The sequence below is a fragment of the Macaca nemestrina genome, chromosome 18 (assembly GCF_043159975.1).
Source record: "Macaca nemestrina isolate mMacNem1 chromosome 18, mMacNem.hap1, whole genome shotgun sequence".
Classification (NCBI taxonomy): Eukaryota; Metazoa; Chordata; class Mammalia; order Primates; family Cercopithecidae; genus Macaca; species Macaca nemestrina.
Window position 1 is genome coordinate 68850238 of NC_092142.1, and position 17628 is coordinate 68867865.

At 47.9% G+C, this 17628-nt stretch overlaps 1 protein-coding gene across 3 annotated transcripts in view; it reads right to left on the reverse strand.

Moving 5' to 3' along the window:
* LOC105491348 (NAD(P)H quinone dehydrogenase 1) overlaps positions 1-4504 on the reverse strand; it is a 27925-nt gene extending 23421 nt beyond the window's left edge. Inside the window, exons 1-2 of one of the 3 annotated variants that reach the window (XM_071084846.1) lie at positions 4371-4458; positions 4-96 (exon numbers count right to left, since the gene is read on the reverse strand). In XM_071084846.1, coding sequence (XP_070940947.1) covers positions 4-96; positions 4371-4377 — 100 coding nt within the window. In that variant the 5' untranslated portion in view covers positions 4378-4458. Of the gene's footprint in view, positions 1-3; positions 97-283; positions 321-4370 lie in introns of those variants that run through there. The other 2 variants (XM_071084848.1, XM_071084847.1) reach the window with 2 other exon arrangements.
* Between the last annotated feature and the right edge of the window lie 13124 nt (positions 4505-17628).

Here is a 17628-nt window from a genome sequence, read left to right on the forward strand (position 1 = left end):
CACCTGCAATCCCAGCACTTTGGGAGGTCGAGGCAGGCAGCTTGCTTGAGCCTGGGAGTTTGAGACCAGCCTGGCCAACATGGAGAAACCCCGTTTCTACCGAAAAAAAAAAAAAAAAATTAGCTGGGCATGGTGGTGTGGGCACCTGTAGTTCCAGCTACTCAGGAGGCTGAAGTGGGAAGATCGCTTGAGCCAGGGAGGTGGAGGTTGCAGTGGGCCAAGATCACACCACTGTACTCCAGCCTGGGCAACAGTGAGACTTACAAACAACAGTGAGACTTACAAACAACAGTGTGCAAGGGCATAGAGCGAAGTGCCAGAGGAAGGACGCTTGCTCCCACAGTTGCTCCTGATAGCGTGCACTGCTACTTCACACCCTACCACGAACAGTGGGTGCAGCTGGGAGAAGAAAATGCCTGCAACTTTTTGTGGGGGCGGAGGGGGATGGAGTCTTGCTCTGTGGCCTAGGCTGGAGTGCAGTGGCGCGCTCACGGTTCACATCAACTTCTGACTCCCGGGTTCAAGCAATTCTCCTTCCTCAGCCTCCTAACTAGCTGGGACTACAGGCGTGTGCCACCATGCCCAGCTAATTTTTTGTATTTTTTTTTTAGTAGAGACAGGGTTTCACCATGTTAGCCAGGATAGTCTCGATCTCCTAACCTCATGATCCACCTGCCTTGGCCTCCCAAAGTGCTGGGATTACAGGCGTGAGCCACTGCGCCCAGCTGGCATCTGCAACGTTTTTGCACCATGAATGAATAACTACAAATGACTAAAATAACTAGAAAGGCGCATTTAAGCCTTAAGCTCTCTTCCTGCTTTTATTATTGACCACACCTAGCAAGGGAGGTGCCTGTTGGGCTAAATTCAGCCAAGTGTAACTTTCAGGGCCCAGTATGCCAAACCAGGGGATTTCCAAACTTGGTCCTGAGGTTTTGGACTCTTGAAACTAAGATTCAGTGCAGTAGGTGTTTGATGGTGATTTACATGCGCTGGAAATGACTGACTTGCTTTGGATAGCCTGGGAAAAGGGAAAGGCAGCTCTGAGGCTACCTCAACAAATTCCTACCTCTTAACCCATGCATTTAACATGACTGGGAGGCAGGTGAGCATATCAAGCTCTAACAGGCATTTTCTTTGTAATTTACCTCGCCATTAGTCTTATCAGTGTTTACTGAACACCGCTCTGACGGTTTTTATTTTATTGACTTCTCATCAACGTGAACAAGCATTTTCTAAGTAGTGAGACAGTCAAGGTACTTCTCGGAAAATGAACAAGTCAGAATATCCATCTCTTGATCTTTCAAGGAGCTCAGACTCTAATAGCTATAAGCATGCCTGTGACTTTACAATTTTTCATGTAAGGCAACACACAAACAGGAATAATATATTTGTAACAAATATAACCACCAAAGTGCAGTACCTGGAATACGTAGATCCCCAAAACAACTCAAAAGAAAAATGGTCAAAAGAAGGTGGGTGGGGCGCGGTGGTTCACACCTATAATGTCAGCACTTTGGGAGGCCAAGGCGGGCAGATCACCTCATGCCAGGAGTTCAAGACCAGCCTGGTCAACATGGTGAAACCCTGTCTCTACTAAAAATGCAAAAAAAATTAGCCAGGCATGGTGGCAGGCGCCTGTAATCCCAGCTACTCGGGAGGCTGAGGCAGGAGAATCGCTTGAACCCAAGAGGCGAAGGTTGCAATGAGCTGAGATTTCACCACTGCACTCCAGCCTGGGCAGCAGAGCAAGCCTCTGTCTCAAACAAACAAACAGACAGATGGTTGTGAATAGGCAATTAACAGAAAAGAAGTTTTCTGGGCCTGGAGGGTTCATTTTCCCTTCCTGCCACTTAACTAGCTGAGCAACATGACCTGGGAGGAGTTACACTACTAGAGTTTACCCTGAGAGAGGCCACAGGATGCACACACAGATAACCTCTTCAGGGTAGAGTGGCATTAGTGTGTTAGGAGAGGTAAGGGACAAAGTTCAACAGAGGGCTGGGCGCGGTGGCTCATGCCTGTAACCGTAGCACTTTGGGAGGCCGAGGCGGGTGGATCACTTGAGGTCAGGAGCTAGAGACCAGCCTGACCAACATGGTGAAACCCCCGTCTCTACTAAATATACAAAAATTAGCTGGCCGTGGTGGCGTGCACCTGTAATCCTAGCTACTGGGGAGGCTGCAGCACAAGAATCGCTTGAACCTGGGAAGTGCACACCACTGCACTACAGTCTGGACAACAGAGTGAGACTCTGTCTCAAAAAAAACTTCCACAGAGGAAAACTTCAGGACTTCGGGGCTGGCCCGTTAGGAAAGGCCCTCAGAGGAGCTTGCCATTTGAGCTGAATCTTGGTCTTGAACTCCTGGCCTCAAGCAGTCCTCCTGCCTCAGCCTCCCAAAAGTGCTGGGGTTACAGGTATGAGCCACCACACCCAGCCAAAAACAATATTTTTTAGCCAGGTTTCAAGTTCTGCTTTGACCAGAAAAATTAGCTGAGTGTGGTGGCACACACCTGTAGTCCCAGCTACTCAGGGGGCAAAGATGGGACTATCACTTGAGCCCAGGAGGTCAAGGCTGAAGTGAGCCCTGATCATGCCACTGCACTCCAGCCTGGGCAGCTGAGCAAGACCCTGTCTCAAAAAGAAAAAAAGAAGTATGTTAAAGGTAAGACTTTGTATCAGTTTCATGCATTCTCCTTCTGCCTTCTCTCTTCACTTGAGTGCTCCAGGGAACATGAGTGCGAATCAGACACATCTATTAGTTGCAAACAAAAAAACCTGGATGCTTTAGTGAACCTCAAGATTTGGTTAGCCGGGTACAGCTAAAACTAATTATACAAGATCCAAGTCTTCCTTTTTTCCCTCATTACCAGCTCTCTTTTTTGTGTTTAAGCTACGCATAAATACAGAACATTCTGTAAGACTGGAAAGTCAGGAAACAGTTCCTGCCCTAGTATTGGAGGAGAGGGTGCCTGTGCCTCGGGGAGCTTAAGAAAGAAATACAAAGGAAATAGCAACCACCGTGTATGCGGCAAGCCTCTCAGCTGTAAGAATCTATTCCCTGCTGTCTCTGCCAGCAACTCATTCTGGGCTACCAATCCCCTGCTTAGTCCCTTTCTCAGAGATTCTGATAATTTCAGTTGGTCAATTGCAAGGGCAATCTCTTCCTCCACTCACTTTGACCAAGATGGGCTTCTGTGTGTGCAGGTGCATTTTTAGAGGCAGGACCAGGTTCACAGGGAAAGAAATTAAAAAACGCAGGACTGTGCCCCAGATGAGGCAACAGCTTTCTAAATCTTAGCGCTGTCCAGTCTCAGAGTGAGATTATTTGGGAAATAGCTCTCAGTCCCTGCAGTTGTCTCAGCTGGTTATTTATGCCTTGGGTGGAGCTGGGTTGACCTCTAAGTTCCCCTAGGGTTGATGGCCGAGTGGGGAGGCTCTATCACTGAAATGGACCCAATACTAGAAACGGATCCAGTACGACCTGATCAGGTATGCCTAATCCAAGGGCCTCAATGGAAAATACCTCCCAAGGCCAGGCACGGCTGCTCACGTCAGTAATCCCAGCACTTGGGGAGGACGAGGTGGGCGGATCACCTGAGGTCGGGAGTTTGAGACCACGCTGGCCAACATGGCGAAACCCCGTCTCTACTAAAAATATTAAAACTCGCTATGCATGGTGGCGCACTCCTGTAATCCCAGCTACTCGGGAGGCTGAGATGGGAGAATCGCTTGAACCCGGGAGGCGGAAGTTGCGGTGAGCTGAGATAGCACCATTGCACTCCAGCCTGGGCGACAAGAGCAAAGCTCAGTCTCAAACAAAACAAAACAATACAAAACAAAACAACAAAACCTGAGCCTGGCAGCTTGGAGCCGGTTCTGGTCTCTGTCAAACTAAAGGTATCGGTTTCCTCCACTCCTGTCCACCAATCACCAGATATTCTCATTTTCTTCAGAAGCTCGGAATCCACATTTTTAAGTGAAATCACCCATTTTAATGTTTGCAACTTAATTCAAATTGGTTTAAATACTATAGCCCGAAAGAGGTATGGGCTGTGACCGTAAGCCTGATTTGGCCTCCAGCGGCCAGTTTCTGACCCCAGTTTTGGAGGGAATTCCTGCGTCCAAGGTCAGGTTTCTCCTAAATGCCCACTGGAGTTCGTGGGGGTGGAGTGAGGAAGGATCCACGACTCCGGATACAAACAGAAGCTCTCCTCCCGGAGTCCCATTAAGGCTCATCCCAGGACCCTAATCTCTTCCCTTTGTGGGTTTTGACTCAAGGAACAAAACTCAGGGCCAAACCCATACAACCTCCTCCACAGGCACCAGGACTCCGGAGCCCAAGCGCCTCGCCCTTTCCAGCACTCACCGACCATGGCGCTGGTGCAGTCCAGGGCGCTGATTGGCTGGACTCGTGCTTGCCGGGTCGACCCTGGCCGGGACTAGGCTCTCACTGGGCCGGGCGACTCCAGCGGCAACCTTGCAGGAGTCGTGTGTGTGGTGCGCGGTGCAGTCTCTCTCATATATCCTGCGCGGCTCATTTGAGTTGGACGTCAACAAGGGCGGGACCCAACGCCTGGATCCTGAGGTGCTGGGCTAGAGGATGCCAAGGCTGCAGCTCCAGGAAGGGAGGGAGCCTGGGGGGTGAAGGAGGAGCCCCTCCACTCCCACTCGCCCCGCCTGAGCAACTGGTGGAAGTCAAGAAAAGTCTCTGGGGGCTGGAAGAGGGGTTCGTGGGGGTGTGTGACAGAGGCCTCAAAAATCTGGCTGGAGGGGCTAAGGCAAGCCCATCTGCGCACTGTGCCCTGAGGTGCAAGGGGATGCAGGGTGGAAGTTGTTCCCAAGAGAGTCCAGGGATCGAGTGGGCCTGCCCTTTGAGCCTTGGCACGAAGTGGAGCAGAAAAAAAGCCGGATGCAGATTACTGTGGTGCCCCAGGCTCAGATTCTGCTGAGTCACTGTGACTGTGGATTTGGAAGGCTGGGAGCACTGGGGAGACATGTTCCGTGGAGATGAATTTGTTTCTTCCTTTGCAAGATTCAGATTCTGCACTTGGGGGCCCATACAACACACTTCCCTGGGTGCATGCCGCTGCACCACCCCTGCTCCTCAAGGCAGGTAATGGGGGAACTAATTGGTTTTGTTTCCCATGAGCTAAAGCAAGGCTGGTGTGGAGATAGCAGTTATAGGGAGGCATATTAAAGAATAGCCAAAACGGAGCCAGGCGCGGTGGCTCATGCCTGTAATCCCAGCACTTTGGGAGGCTGAGGTGGGCGGATCACCTGAGGTCAGGAGTTCGAGACCAGCCTGGCCAACCTGGGGAAACCCTGTCTGTACTAAAAATACAAAAATTAGCCGGGCATGATGGCGGGTGCCTGTAGTCCCAGCTACTCGGGAGGCAGAGGCGGGAGAATCGCTTGAACCCAGGAGGCGGAGGTTGCAGTGGATCGAGATCGAGCCACTGTACTCCCACCTGGGTGACAAAGCGAGACTCCGTCTCCAAAAAAAAATCTCTATAAAGAAAAAGTTAAAGATGTCAATGAAGGAAAAAGAACTAGAGCTTTAAAGTGGTAATGAACCATCACAAGAATTACAGATGGGGAAGGTGAGGATGACACAGGGCCCTTCCATTGTCCCCCCAGTGCAAAAGTTAAGGAGGTACCAGAATACTGGTGTCCAACTCCCGACTTTAGGTGATCCTACCAGCTCAGCCTCCCAAAGTGCTGGGATTACAGGCATGAGCCACCGCGCCGGGCCCCATCATGACATTTTTGCATTCATTTTGATGCAACAAGAGAGGACTGTGTATTTACGAATTATTTTGGGAGGCCTAGGCAGGAGGATCACTTGAGCCCAGGAGTTTGCAATAAGCCTGAGCAACAAAGTGAGACCCCATGTGACAAAATAGTATAAAAGGACCTTTTAAAAAAGGGCTAGGCAGCCCTGTCCAATAGAAATTTTCCTATCTGTGCTGCGCAAGTAAGGTAGCCGCAAGCTTCAAATAGCTATTGAGCACTGGAAATGTGGCCAGCAGCCAGGCGTGGTGGCAGGCGCCTGTGGTCCCAGCTACTCAGGATCTAAGGGGAAAAGATCACTTGAGCCCAGGAGTTCACGGCCGCAGTGGTGCACTTAAAAAAATAGGAAAAAAAAAAAAGTGGCCAGTGGACTGAGGAAGTGAAGTTTTAATTTTAATTACATTGGTTTTTTAAAACTTTATTTTTTGAGGCAGAGTTTTGCTGTGTTGCCCAGGCTGGAGTGTAGCGGCAGGTTCTTGGCTCACTGCAATCTCCATCTCCACAAGCAATTCTTGTGCCTCAGCTTCCCGAGTAGCTAGGACCACAGGCATGTGCCACCACACTCAGCCACGTTTTGTATTATTAGTAGAGATGGGTTTCACCATGTTGGCCAGGTTGGTCTCCAACTCCTGACCTCAGGTGATCCACCCACCTCGGCCTCCCAAAGTGCTAGGATTACAGGCATGTACCACTGCACGTGGCCTTAATTAATTTAAATTTAGATAGCCATATGTCACTAGTGTCTGGAAAGACCTGAGCTGATTCAGATCGAGGCCGCAGTGTGCTGGCTAGTCTATCTCCCTCTCTTCTAGTGAGATTGTTTTCTCGATCTCTAGTCTCCCCAACCCATCTGGAGGTGGGGCTCAAAGCCCCAAACCTCGAGTGTCATATTCGGTCTTTGGTTTGCAGCATGACCAGCTCCCATCCTCAGTCATCTTGTTAACATGAACTATATAGGGGCCCACCCCAAGTCATCTCATTTAGCATAAACTGTCAGGAGTGGTCTGAGAGGCCCACAATGAATAAGATGGACATTCCTATCATTTGGGATTTAGAGGCTCAGGGGCATGATAGTTCACTGCAGCCTCAACCTTCTGGGGTCAAGCAATCCTCCTGCCCCAGCCTCCTGAGCAGCTGAGACAACAGGTGCATGCCACCATGCCTGGCTGATCTTTATTTATTTATTTTTGGTAGAGACAGGGTCTCACTATGGTGCCCAAGCTGCTCTCAAACTCCTGGGCTCATGTGATCCTCGCGCTTTGATCTCCCAAAGTACTGGAGTTACAGGTATGTGCCACCACTCCTGGCCAAATTTGTTACTACACAGTGGTAAAGACAGACATCTGAGGTCGCAGTGAGCCGAGATCGCGCCACTGCACTCCAGCCTGGGTGACAGAGGGAGATCCTGTCTCAAAAGAAAAAAAAAAAAAGAAACTTAGTGGCCAGGCACAGTGGCTCAGGCCTATAATCCCAGCACTTTGGGAGGCTGAAGTGGGTGGATCACTTGAGCTCAGGAGTTGGAGACCAGCCTGGACAACATAGAGAAACCCTGTCTCTACAAAAGAAAAAAGAAAAAAATTAGCTGCACATGGTGGTGCTGCCTGTAGTCCCAGCTACTCAGGAGGCTGAGATGGGTGGATCACCCGAGTCTGGGAAGTTGAGGCTAGAGTGAGCTATGATTGTGCTACTGTACTCCAACCTGGGCAATAGAGTGACACCCTATCTAAAAACAAAAACAAAAAAAACCAAGAAACCCAAGTGGGTTGATTGGGAAGCACAGGAGCCAGAAGTTAAAATCATGAGAAAGCATCAGTGAAACCACAGGGTGTGGGGCATTCTATAGGACATCCACGCTGGCTTATCCCATGATTCAGTGCTATAAGAAAAATGAAGGAGTGCATATCAGTCAGGACTTTCCAGAGAAACAGAACCAATGGAATTTGTATAAATACATAAAAAGCAATATATTGCTGGGTACAGGGGCTCAAACCTTGTGATGGTTAATATTGAATGTCAACTTGATTGGATTGAAGGATGCAAAGTATCGATCCTGGGTGTGTCTGTGAGGGCGTTGCCAAAGGAGATTCACGTTTGAGTCAGTGGGCTGGGAGAGGCAGACTCACCCTCAGTCTGGGTGGACACCATCTAATCAGCTGCCAGTGCGGCCAGAATACAAAACAGGCAGAAAAACGTGAAAAGACTAGACTAGACCTGGCGCCATGGCTCACGCCTGTAATCCTAGCACTTTCGGAGGCCAAGACGGGTGGATCACTTGAAGTCAGCAGTTCAAGACCAACCTGGCCAATATGGCAAAACCCGTCTCTACTAAAAATACAAAAAAATTTAGCTGGGTGTTGTGGTGCATGCCTGTAATCCCAGCTGCTCGGGAGACTGAGGCAGAATAGCTTGAACCCAGGAAGCAGAGGTTGTGGTGAGCTGAGATCACACTGCTGTACTCCATCCTGGGAGACAGAGTGAGACTCACCTCACCAAAAAAAAGAAAAAAAAAAAAATGGCTAGACTGGCCTAGCCTCCCAGCCTACATCTCTCTCCTGTGCTGGATGCTTCCTGCCCTCCAACATCAGACTCCAAGTTCTTCAGCTTTGGGACTCGGACTGGCTTCCTTGCTCCTCAGCTTGCAGATGGCCTATTGTGGGACCTTGTGATCATGTGAGTTGATACTACATGTCTATCTTATTAGTTCTCTCCCTCTATAGAAACCTGACTAATCCACACCTGTAATCCCAGCACTTTGGGAGGGCAAGGCAGGCGGATCCCTTGAGGCCAGAAATTTGAGACCAGCCTGGGCAATGTAGTGAGACCCCATCTCTACGAAACATAATTTTAAATAAAATTAGCCAGGTGTGGTAGTGTGTGTCTATAATCCCACTCACTTGGGAGACTGAGGTGGGAGGATTGCTTGAGCCCAGACAGTGAAGGCTGCAGTGAGCCAAAGATCTCCCCATTGCACTCCAGTTTGGGTGGCAGAGTGAGATCTTGCCTAAAAAAAAAAAAAGCCAGGTGCGATGGCTCACGCCTGTAATCCCAGCACTTTAGGAGGCTGGGGTGGGCAGATCACTTGAGATCAGGAGTTTGAGACTAGCCTGGCCAACATGGTAAAACTCCATCTCTACTAAAAATATGAAAATTAGGTGGGCGTGGTGGCATGTGCCTGTAATCCCAGCACTTTGGGAGGCCAAGGCGGGCAGATCATGAGGTCGGGAGTTTGAGACTAGCCTGGCCAACATGGTGAAACCCCGTGTCAACTAAAAATACAAAAATTAGCTGGGCATGATGGTACATGCCTGTAGTCCCAGCTACTCGGGATGCTGAGGCTGGAGGAGAATTGCTTGAACCCAGGAGGTAGAGGTTGCAGCAAGCCGAGATCATGCCACTGCACTCCAGCCTGGGCAACAGAGGGAGACTCCATCTCAAAAAAAAAGGAAAAGAAAGCTATGTTTTATGAGGGATCGGCTCGTTTGACTCTGGAGGCTGAGATGTCACACGATCTGCTGTGTGTAAGCAGGAGACCAGGGAAAGCTGGTGATGTGGTTTTGGTCCAAACTCAAGAGTGAGAACCAGGGGAGCCAGCGTTGCGAGTGCCACTCCCAGTCCAAAGGCCCAAGGACCGGGAACACCAATGCCCAAGAGCAAGAGAAGATGGTGTCCCATCTTAAGAAGAGAGCGAGCCCGCTGACCCGGCCGCCTCCTTTCTATTGTACTCAGGCCCTCGGTGGCGTGGATGATGCCTGCCCACCTTGGTGAGGGCGATTTTCCTTACTCAGCCTGCCGATCCAAGTGCTCATCTCTCCCAGGAACACCCTCCCAGACACACTAGAAACAATGTTCCACCAGCTATCTGAGCAGTCCTTGCCCAGACTGACATGTAAAATTAACCATCAGTTAATTGTGTTAAAGAATATGAGAGATGTAACAAAACAAGCACATGTCATATGCAGACATTGTTTGGATCTTGATGCAAACAAAAAACTATAAAAAGACATCTTTGGACAGGCGCAGCAGCTCACACCTGCAATCCCAGCACTTTGCGGGGCAGAGATGGGCGGATCACCTGAGATCAGGAGTTCAACACCAGCCTAGACAACATGGTGAAACCCCATCTCTACTAAAAATACAAAAATTAGCCAGTTGTGGTGCACACCTGTAATCCCAGCTACTGAGGAGGCCAACACACGAGAATCCCTTGAACCTGGGAGGTGGAGGTTGTAGTGAGCTGAGATTGTGCCGCTGCACTCCAGCCTGGGCGACAGAGCAAGATTCTGTCTCAAAAAAAAAAAAAGATATCTTTGAGAAAATTGCAGAACAGATATTAGATGATATTTAGTTAGGTATGATTGTTTTTGTTTTTGTTTTTTTTGAAATCAGTTAAACATGCATATTGAAGTGTCTAGAGGTAAAATGAAATTATGTCATGGCTTTGCCTTAAAATATTTCAAAAACAACAGATTGGCAGAATGTTTCTGAGTATTGAAACAGAATGTATGGTACGTGGGGATTCATTATTCTTAATTCCATGTGTGTGTAAATTTTTCCAGTGTAAAACGTTTTACAGTGGTGGTGTGCTCTTGTATTCCCAACTACCCGGGAGGGTGAAGAGAGATCTCTTTAGCCCAAGAGTTCAAGGCCAGCCTGGGCAACATAGTGAGACCCTGTCTCTTAAAAAAAAAAAGAAATGACCTGTGCGGTGGCTCACGCCTGTAATCCTAGCACTTTGGGAGGCCGAGACGGGTGGATCACGAGGTCAGGAGATCGAGACCATCCTGGCTAACACGGTGAAACCCTGACTCCACTAAAAATACAAAAAAATTAGCCAGGCGTGGTGGCGGGCGCCTGTAGTCCCAGCTGCTGGGGAGGCTGAGGCAGCAGAATGGTGTGAACCCGGGAGGCGGAGCTTGCAGTGAGCCGAGATCACGCCACTGTACTCCAGCCTGGGTGACAGAGCGAGACTCTGAAAAAAAAAAAAAAAAAACAACACAACAAAACATTTTACACAAAGAAAAAGAAACTAGGCTGTGTGTTTGAAGTTTTTAAATAAGCATTTTATTTTTGAATAGTTCAAAATGTACAGGAAAATTGCAGTGCTTACATTTACATAATATTTACATAAATGTGAAATGTACATTTATCAAAACTATGAAATAAACTAAATATTTTAGTCTCACTGAGCTCTGATTCTCACATCTGTAGAAGGAGAATTGAGACTATTAGTTTTGTTTTTACTTTTTAATTTTAGTTATTGAAGTAATAGATAAATTATCTTTTAAAAAATATTTTTAATTTAATCTAAAGCTTGTATAAAATTTTAAGAGTCACATAATTTCCTGAGGCTTATGATAAACAGCATCCCATACTCCAACCTTCCTGAATTGTCTCCTTCCCAAAACTTTTTTTTTTGAGACAGTCTCTCTCTCTGTCATCCAGGCTGGAGTGCAGTGGTGCGATCTCAGGTTCAAGCGATTCTCCTGCCTCAGCCTCCCAAGAAGCTGGGATTACAGGTGCCCGTCACCATGCCCAGCTAACTTTTACACTTTTAGTAGAGATGAGGTTTCACCATGTTGACCAGGATGGTCTCAAACTCCTGACCTCAAGTGATCTGCCCACTTTGGCCTCCCAAAGTTCTGGGATTACAGGGGTGAACCACCACACCTAGCCCCAACATTCTTTTTAGTGGTGCCTTGTGGTATTTACCTCCACATTTCTAAGTAATATGCTGGTTTTTGGCCGGGCGCGGTGGCTCAAGCCTGTAATCCCAGCACTTTGGGAGGCCGAGACGGGCGGATCACGAGGTCAGGAGATCGAGACCATCCTGGCTGACACGGTGAAACCCCGTCTCTACTTTAAAAATACAAAAAACTAGCTGGGCGAGGTGGCGGCGCCTGTAGTCCCAGCTACTCGGGAGGCTGAGGCAGGAGAATGGCGTGAACCCGGGAGGCGGAGCTTGTAGTGAGCTGAGATCTGGCCACTGCACTCCAGCCTGGGCGGCAGAGCGAGACTCCATCTCAAAAAAAAAAAAAAAAAAAAAAAGTAATATGCTGGTTTTTATTTATCATTTCTAGACATTATTCATATCTACTATGAAAGATGAGAATAAGCACTTTAACTTTTCTCCTTTTCCCCTCACTTTCACCTTTTCTCCTTTTCTTCCCAATATGGCAATATCCAAATTTTTGGCTAAATCAATATTTAGGTTTTATTTATGCTATTGTAACAATGAGCCATGCAGTGAATTATATTTACATTTCCTTTTTCCTACAACCTTTTGTTTTCCTAGGGTTTTTTTTTTTTTTTTTTTTTTGAGACGGAGTCTCGCTGTGTCACCCAGGCTGGAGTGCAGTGGCCGGATCTCAGCTCACTGCAAGCTCTGCCTCCCGGGTTTTTACGCCATTCTCCTGCCTCAGCCTCCCGAGTAGCCGGGACTACAGGCGCCCGCCACCTCGCCCGGCTAGTTTTTTGTATTTTTTAGTAGAGACGGGGTTTCACCGTGTTAGCCAGGATGGTCTCGAACTCCTGACCTCGTGATCCGCCCGTCTCGGCCTCCCAAAGTGCTGGGATTACAGGCTTGAGCCACCGCGCCCGGCTTCCTAGGGTTAATAATTGCCTCTTGTTTCTTTTTCTTTTGAGATGGAGTCTCGCTGTGTCACCAGGCTGGAGTGCAGTTATGCTCTCTCAGCTTACTGCATCCTCTGCCTCCTGGGCTCAAGCATTTCTCCTCCCTTAGCCTCCAGAGTAGCTGGGATTACAGGCACACACCACCATGCCGAGCTAATTTTTGTATTTTTAGTAGAGACAGGGTTTCACCATGTTGTCCAGGCTGGTCTCGAAGTCCTGACCTCAAGTGATCTGCCCACCTTGGCCTCCCAAAGTGCTGGGATTACAGGCATGAGCCATTGCGCCTGGCCTTCTCATTAGTTTTCTATGCCACCAGCACTAATTGTTCCCAAACCATCTAAATTGTAAAAAACAAATAAGCACACCCTGTCCCCCAAGTTGCAGTGCAGCGATGTGATCATAGCTCACTGTAGCCTGGAACTCCCACACTCAAGTGATACTGTCACATCAGCCTCCTGAGTAGCTGGGACTACAGGCGCTCACCACCATGCCTGGCTGATTCTTAAATTTTTTTTTTTTTTTTTGGTGGGGAGGGGATGGAATCCCACCCTGTCGCCTAGGCTGGAGTGCAGTGGTGCTATCTTGGCTCACTGCAACCTATGACTCCTGGGTTCAAGTGATTATCTTGCCTCAGCCTCCCAAGTAGCTGTGATTACAGGCACATACCACCATGCCTGGCTAATTTTTTTGTATTTTTAGTAGAGACGGGGTTTCACCATGTTGGCCAGGCTGGTCTGGAACTCCTGACCTCAGGTGATCAGCCTGCCTTGGCTTCCCAAAGTGCTGGGATTACAGATGTGAGCCACTGCACCAGCCTATATTTTTTTTTTTTTTTTTTTTTTTTTTGAGACAGTGTTTTTCTCTTGTTGCCTAGGCTGGAGTGCAGTGGCGCAATCTCAGCTCACTGCAACCTTTGCCTCCCCGGTTCAAGCGATTCTCCTGTCTCAGCCTCCCAAGTAGCTAGGATTACATGCGCCACCACAACCAGCTAATTTTGTATTTTTGGTAGAGACAGGGTTTCTCCACGTTGGTCAGGCTGGTCTCAAACTCCCAACCTCAGGTGATCCGCCCACCTTGGCCTCCCAAAGTGCTAAGATTACAAGTGTGAGCCGCCACGCCCAGCCCTAGCCTGATTTAAACATTTTTCTCTTTTTGTAGAGAAGTTATCTCCCTAGGTTGCTCAGGCTGAGCTCAAACAGTATGCCCAACTCTGCCTCCCCACGTGCTGGGATTACAGGTATACACCACTGTGCCTGGTCTACTTTTCATTTGGCCAAACATCAGGTTTCTTATCAGTTTCATTTTTCTAGAAAAAGTCTTCCTGGAAGCCTTCTCTCCCAATGTGGGCTCATCGTTCTCTAGGTTTGCTGCACTGCTGTCTTTCTGGGGTTCTTTTTGCCTTTCTCTTATATTGGATCTTATATTTCTTCTTTGGTTTTCTCCTCCCCCACTTTTTTTTTTTCTGGATTACATTCTTCAGTAGTTCCCTAAGAAAGAATAAGTGAGGCCAGGTGCAGTGGCTCACGCCTATAATCCCAGCACTTTGGGAGGCCGAGGCGGGTGGATCACTTGAGGTCAGGAGTTTGAAGTCAGCATGGCCAATATGGTGAGATCCTGTCTCTACTATAAAACCACAGAAATTAGCTGGGCATAGTGGCACATGCCTGTAATTCCTGCTACTCAGGAAGGCCGAGGCAGGAGAATCACTTGAACCCGGGAGGTGGAGGTTAGAGTGAGCCGAGATCGCGCCACTGCAGTCCAGTCTGGGCAACAGAGCCAGACTGTCTCAAAAGAGAAAAGAAAAAAAAGGATAAGTGGAAATAAGTTTTCTGATGCATCCTGTATCTGACTGTTTGGCTGTGTGTAGAATTCTAGGTTGAAAATTGTTGCCTCTTGGAATTTTGAAGGCATCGATCTATGTTCTCTAGTTTTCAGGGAGAATTTCTTACCACCTGCTTCCTGACCATTTGGATGTGATCTGCTTTTTCTCTCCATAAGCACCAGAGGTCTTTGTATTCTGTCTGTCCTAGCTTATCAATCTTCTCTTTTTTTTTTTTTTTTTTGAGATAAGAGTCTCTTTCTGTTGTTCAGACTGGAGTACAGTTGTGCAATCTCAACTCACTGCAGCCTCTGCCTCCTGGGTTCAAGTGATTCTCCTGCCTCAGCCTCCCAGGTAGCTGGGATTACGGGCATGTGCTACCACCATGCCCAGCTAATTTTTTGTATTTTTCAGTTAAGATGGGTTTTATCCTGTTGGCCAGGCTGGTCTGGAATTCCTGACCTCAAGTGATCCGTCCACCTCAGCCTCCCAGAGTGCTGGAATGACAAGCATGAGCCACCGCGCCTGCCCCCTACCCCCTGCTTTTTTTTTTTTTTTTTTTTTTTTAAAGACAGAGCCTCACTGTCGCCCATGTTGGAGTGCAGTGGTGAGATCTCGGCTCATTGCAGCTTTGACCTCCCCTGGTTAAGCAATCCTCCCACCTCTGCTTCCCAAGTAGCTGGGATTAACAAGCGCCCACCACCATGCCTGGCTAATTTTTGTATTTTTAGTAGAGACAGGGTTTAACCATGTTGGTCAGGCTGGTCTTGGACTCCTGACCGCAGGTGATCCACTCACCTCAGCCTCTTAAAGTGCTGGGATTACAAGCATGAGCCACCGTGCCCGGCCTTAACCTTTGTTTTTTTTTCTTTTTTTTTTTTTGAGATGGAGTCTTGCTCTGTCACCCAGGATGGAGTGCAGTGGTGCGATCTCGGCTTACTGCAACCTCTGCCCCCCAGGTTCAAGTAAATCTCCTGTCTCAGCCTCATGGGTAGCTGGAATTATAGGCGTGCACCACCAGGCCCAGCTGATTTTTTTTGTATTTTTAGTAGAGACGGAGTTTCACTATGTTGGCCAGGCTGGTCTCAAACTCCTGACCTCGGGCAATCTGCCCGCCTCAGCCTCCCAAAGTGCTGGAATTACAGGCGTGAGCCACTGCGCCTGGCCAACCTTCTATCAGTTGTGCTTTTGGTGTCACATTTAAGAAACCATTGCCTAACCCAAGGTAATGAAAATTTATATGTATGTGTTTTTATAAGAGTTCTATAGTTTTTGCTCTTTTATTTAGGTGTATGATCCCCTTTGAGTTAATTTCTGTGTGTGGTGTGAGGTAGGGAATAACATCCCCATTTTACAAATAAGGAGACTGAGACAACAATTGGTTATGTGACTTGTCTGTGGTTACACAGCCACTCAGTGATGTTGTTCAGAATTTGTACCCAGGCCATTGGGCTCCACAGTCAGCTGCCAGCCCGTAACTTGTTCTCAGAGCTAGAGTAAGAATTCTTGAGTTTCATTCACAGTCAGCCGCTAATGCTCTTCTCTGTCTTCATGGTTTCTTCCAGCTTTAATTTGCTCTCAGTACTAAGACCGTACATTTCCCCTGGTCTTTTCTGAAGCAGGCCTCTATCCCAGGAGTATGTACCAGGTATTATGTATCAACTGAAAACAGTGTCCTCAGGGTCCCACTCTGTTCCCAGGGAGCAGGCCAGGACCTCATAGCTGTAGGAAGCTTTGTTGTCTTCATTATCTAGAAATTAAAAGCCGGAAGTACAATAATTCTCAGGAGTCCTCTCTCCTTCTGATGAAAGAACACAAACATCCTCATGAGCCACCTGCTAATGCATGATGTCCTCCTGGGTGGCTGCTTTTCTGCACAAGGAGAAGTCTCCAAAGCCCCTTTCCTTTTCTCTGTGCTGTGGATGATGGACTTTGTACATTAGCTCAGAGCCATTTTTGAGCCTGTCTGGGGACCTGGGTATCTTTTGTCCTCAGTGGTTCCTGTGGATACCAGCCAAGTATTCCTGGGGGGAAAAGGTTCTTGGTATTAGGGTAGAAGAGATTCTTCTACTAGAAACCCTATCCATCCCTTCCTGTCCTCCTACCCACCACTGCTATGGCTATTTCATAGCACTCACACCACTGTGTTGGGCTTCCTGTGTTTTAGTGTGTCCTGCTCTAATTTCTTTAAGTTATGTTTTGCCTGAATTAGACCATCCTTTATTGGGCTTAGAACACTCTGGTTAAACTGAAATTTCTGCCAGGCACAGTGACTCACTCCTATAATCCCAGCACTTTGGGAGGCCGAGGCAGGTGGATCACCTGAGGTGAGGAGTTTAAGGCCAGCCTGGCCAACATGGTAAAACCCCATCTTTACTAAAAATACAAAAATTAGCCACGTGTGGTGGTGTACGCCTATAGTCCCAGCTACTCGGGAGGCTGAGGCAGGAGAATCGCTTGAACCTGGGAGACAGAGTTTGCAGTGATCCGAGATTGTGCCAATGCACTCCAGCGTGGGCAACAGAGTAAGACTCCATCTCAAAAAAAAAAAAAAACCCCAAAAAACAAAAAAACAAACACAACAAAACCCTAAAATTTCTCTCAAAAAGGACATTCGTTTGTTCTGAAGAGAGACTTGATTCAAGGCAGCAAATTGAGTCTTTTTTTTTTTTTTCCCGGAGACTTGCTCTGTCGCCCAAGCTGGAGTGCCGTGGTGTGATCTTGGCTCACTGTAGCCTTGACCTCCCGGGCTCAAGTAAATCTTTCTGCCTCAGCCTCCCGAGTAGCTGGGACTATAGGGACATGCCACCATACCCAGCTTACTTTTTGTAGAGATGGGGTTTCACCATGTTGCCCAAGCTGGTCTCAAACTCCTGAGCTCAAGCTATCTGCCTGCCGAGGCCTCCCTCCCGAAGTGTTGGGATTACAGGCATGAGCCACTGAGCCTGGCCTGTAGTTGTTTTTGCAATCTATTTAGAACCTGATTCGAGTCTGTATCTTTCTACTATTGAACCCCCAAATCAAAGATTTCATTACAGCCAAATATTATGATGTCACATTCAATTAAAATAATCATGTGCTAGAATCTTGGGTTTTTGAGATTAGTTGTTTATTTACTTATTTATATTTGAGAGATAGGGTCTTGCCCTATCATCCAGACTGAAGTGCAGTGGTGCAATCATAGCTCACTGCAGCCTCGAACTCCAGGGCTCACACCATCCTTTCACTTCAGCTTCCCAAGTAGCTCACATTACAGGTGGGAGCCACCATGCCCAGCTGGTCATTATTTTTAAAAAATTTTTATTTATTTATTTTTGAGACACAGTCTTGCTCTTTTGCCCAGCCTGGAGTGCAGTGGCACCATCTTGGCTTACTGCAACCTCTG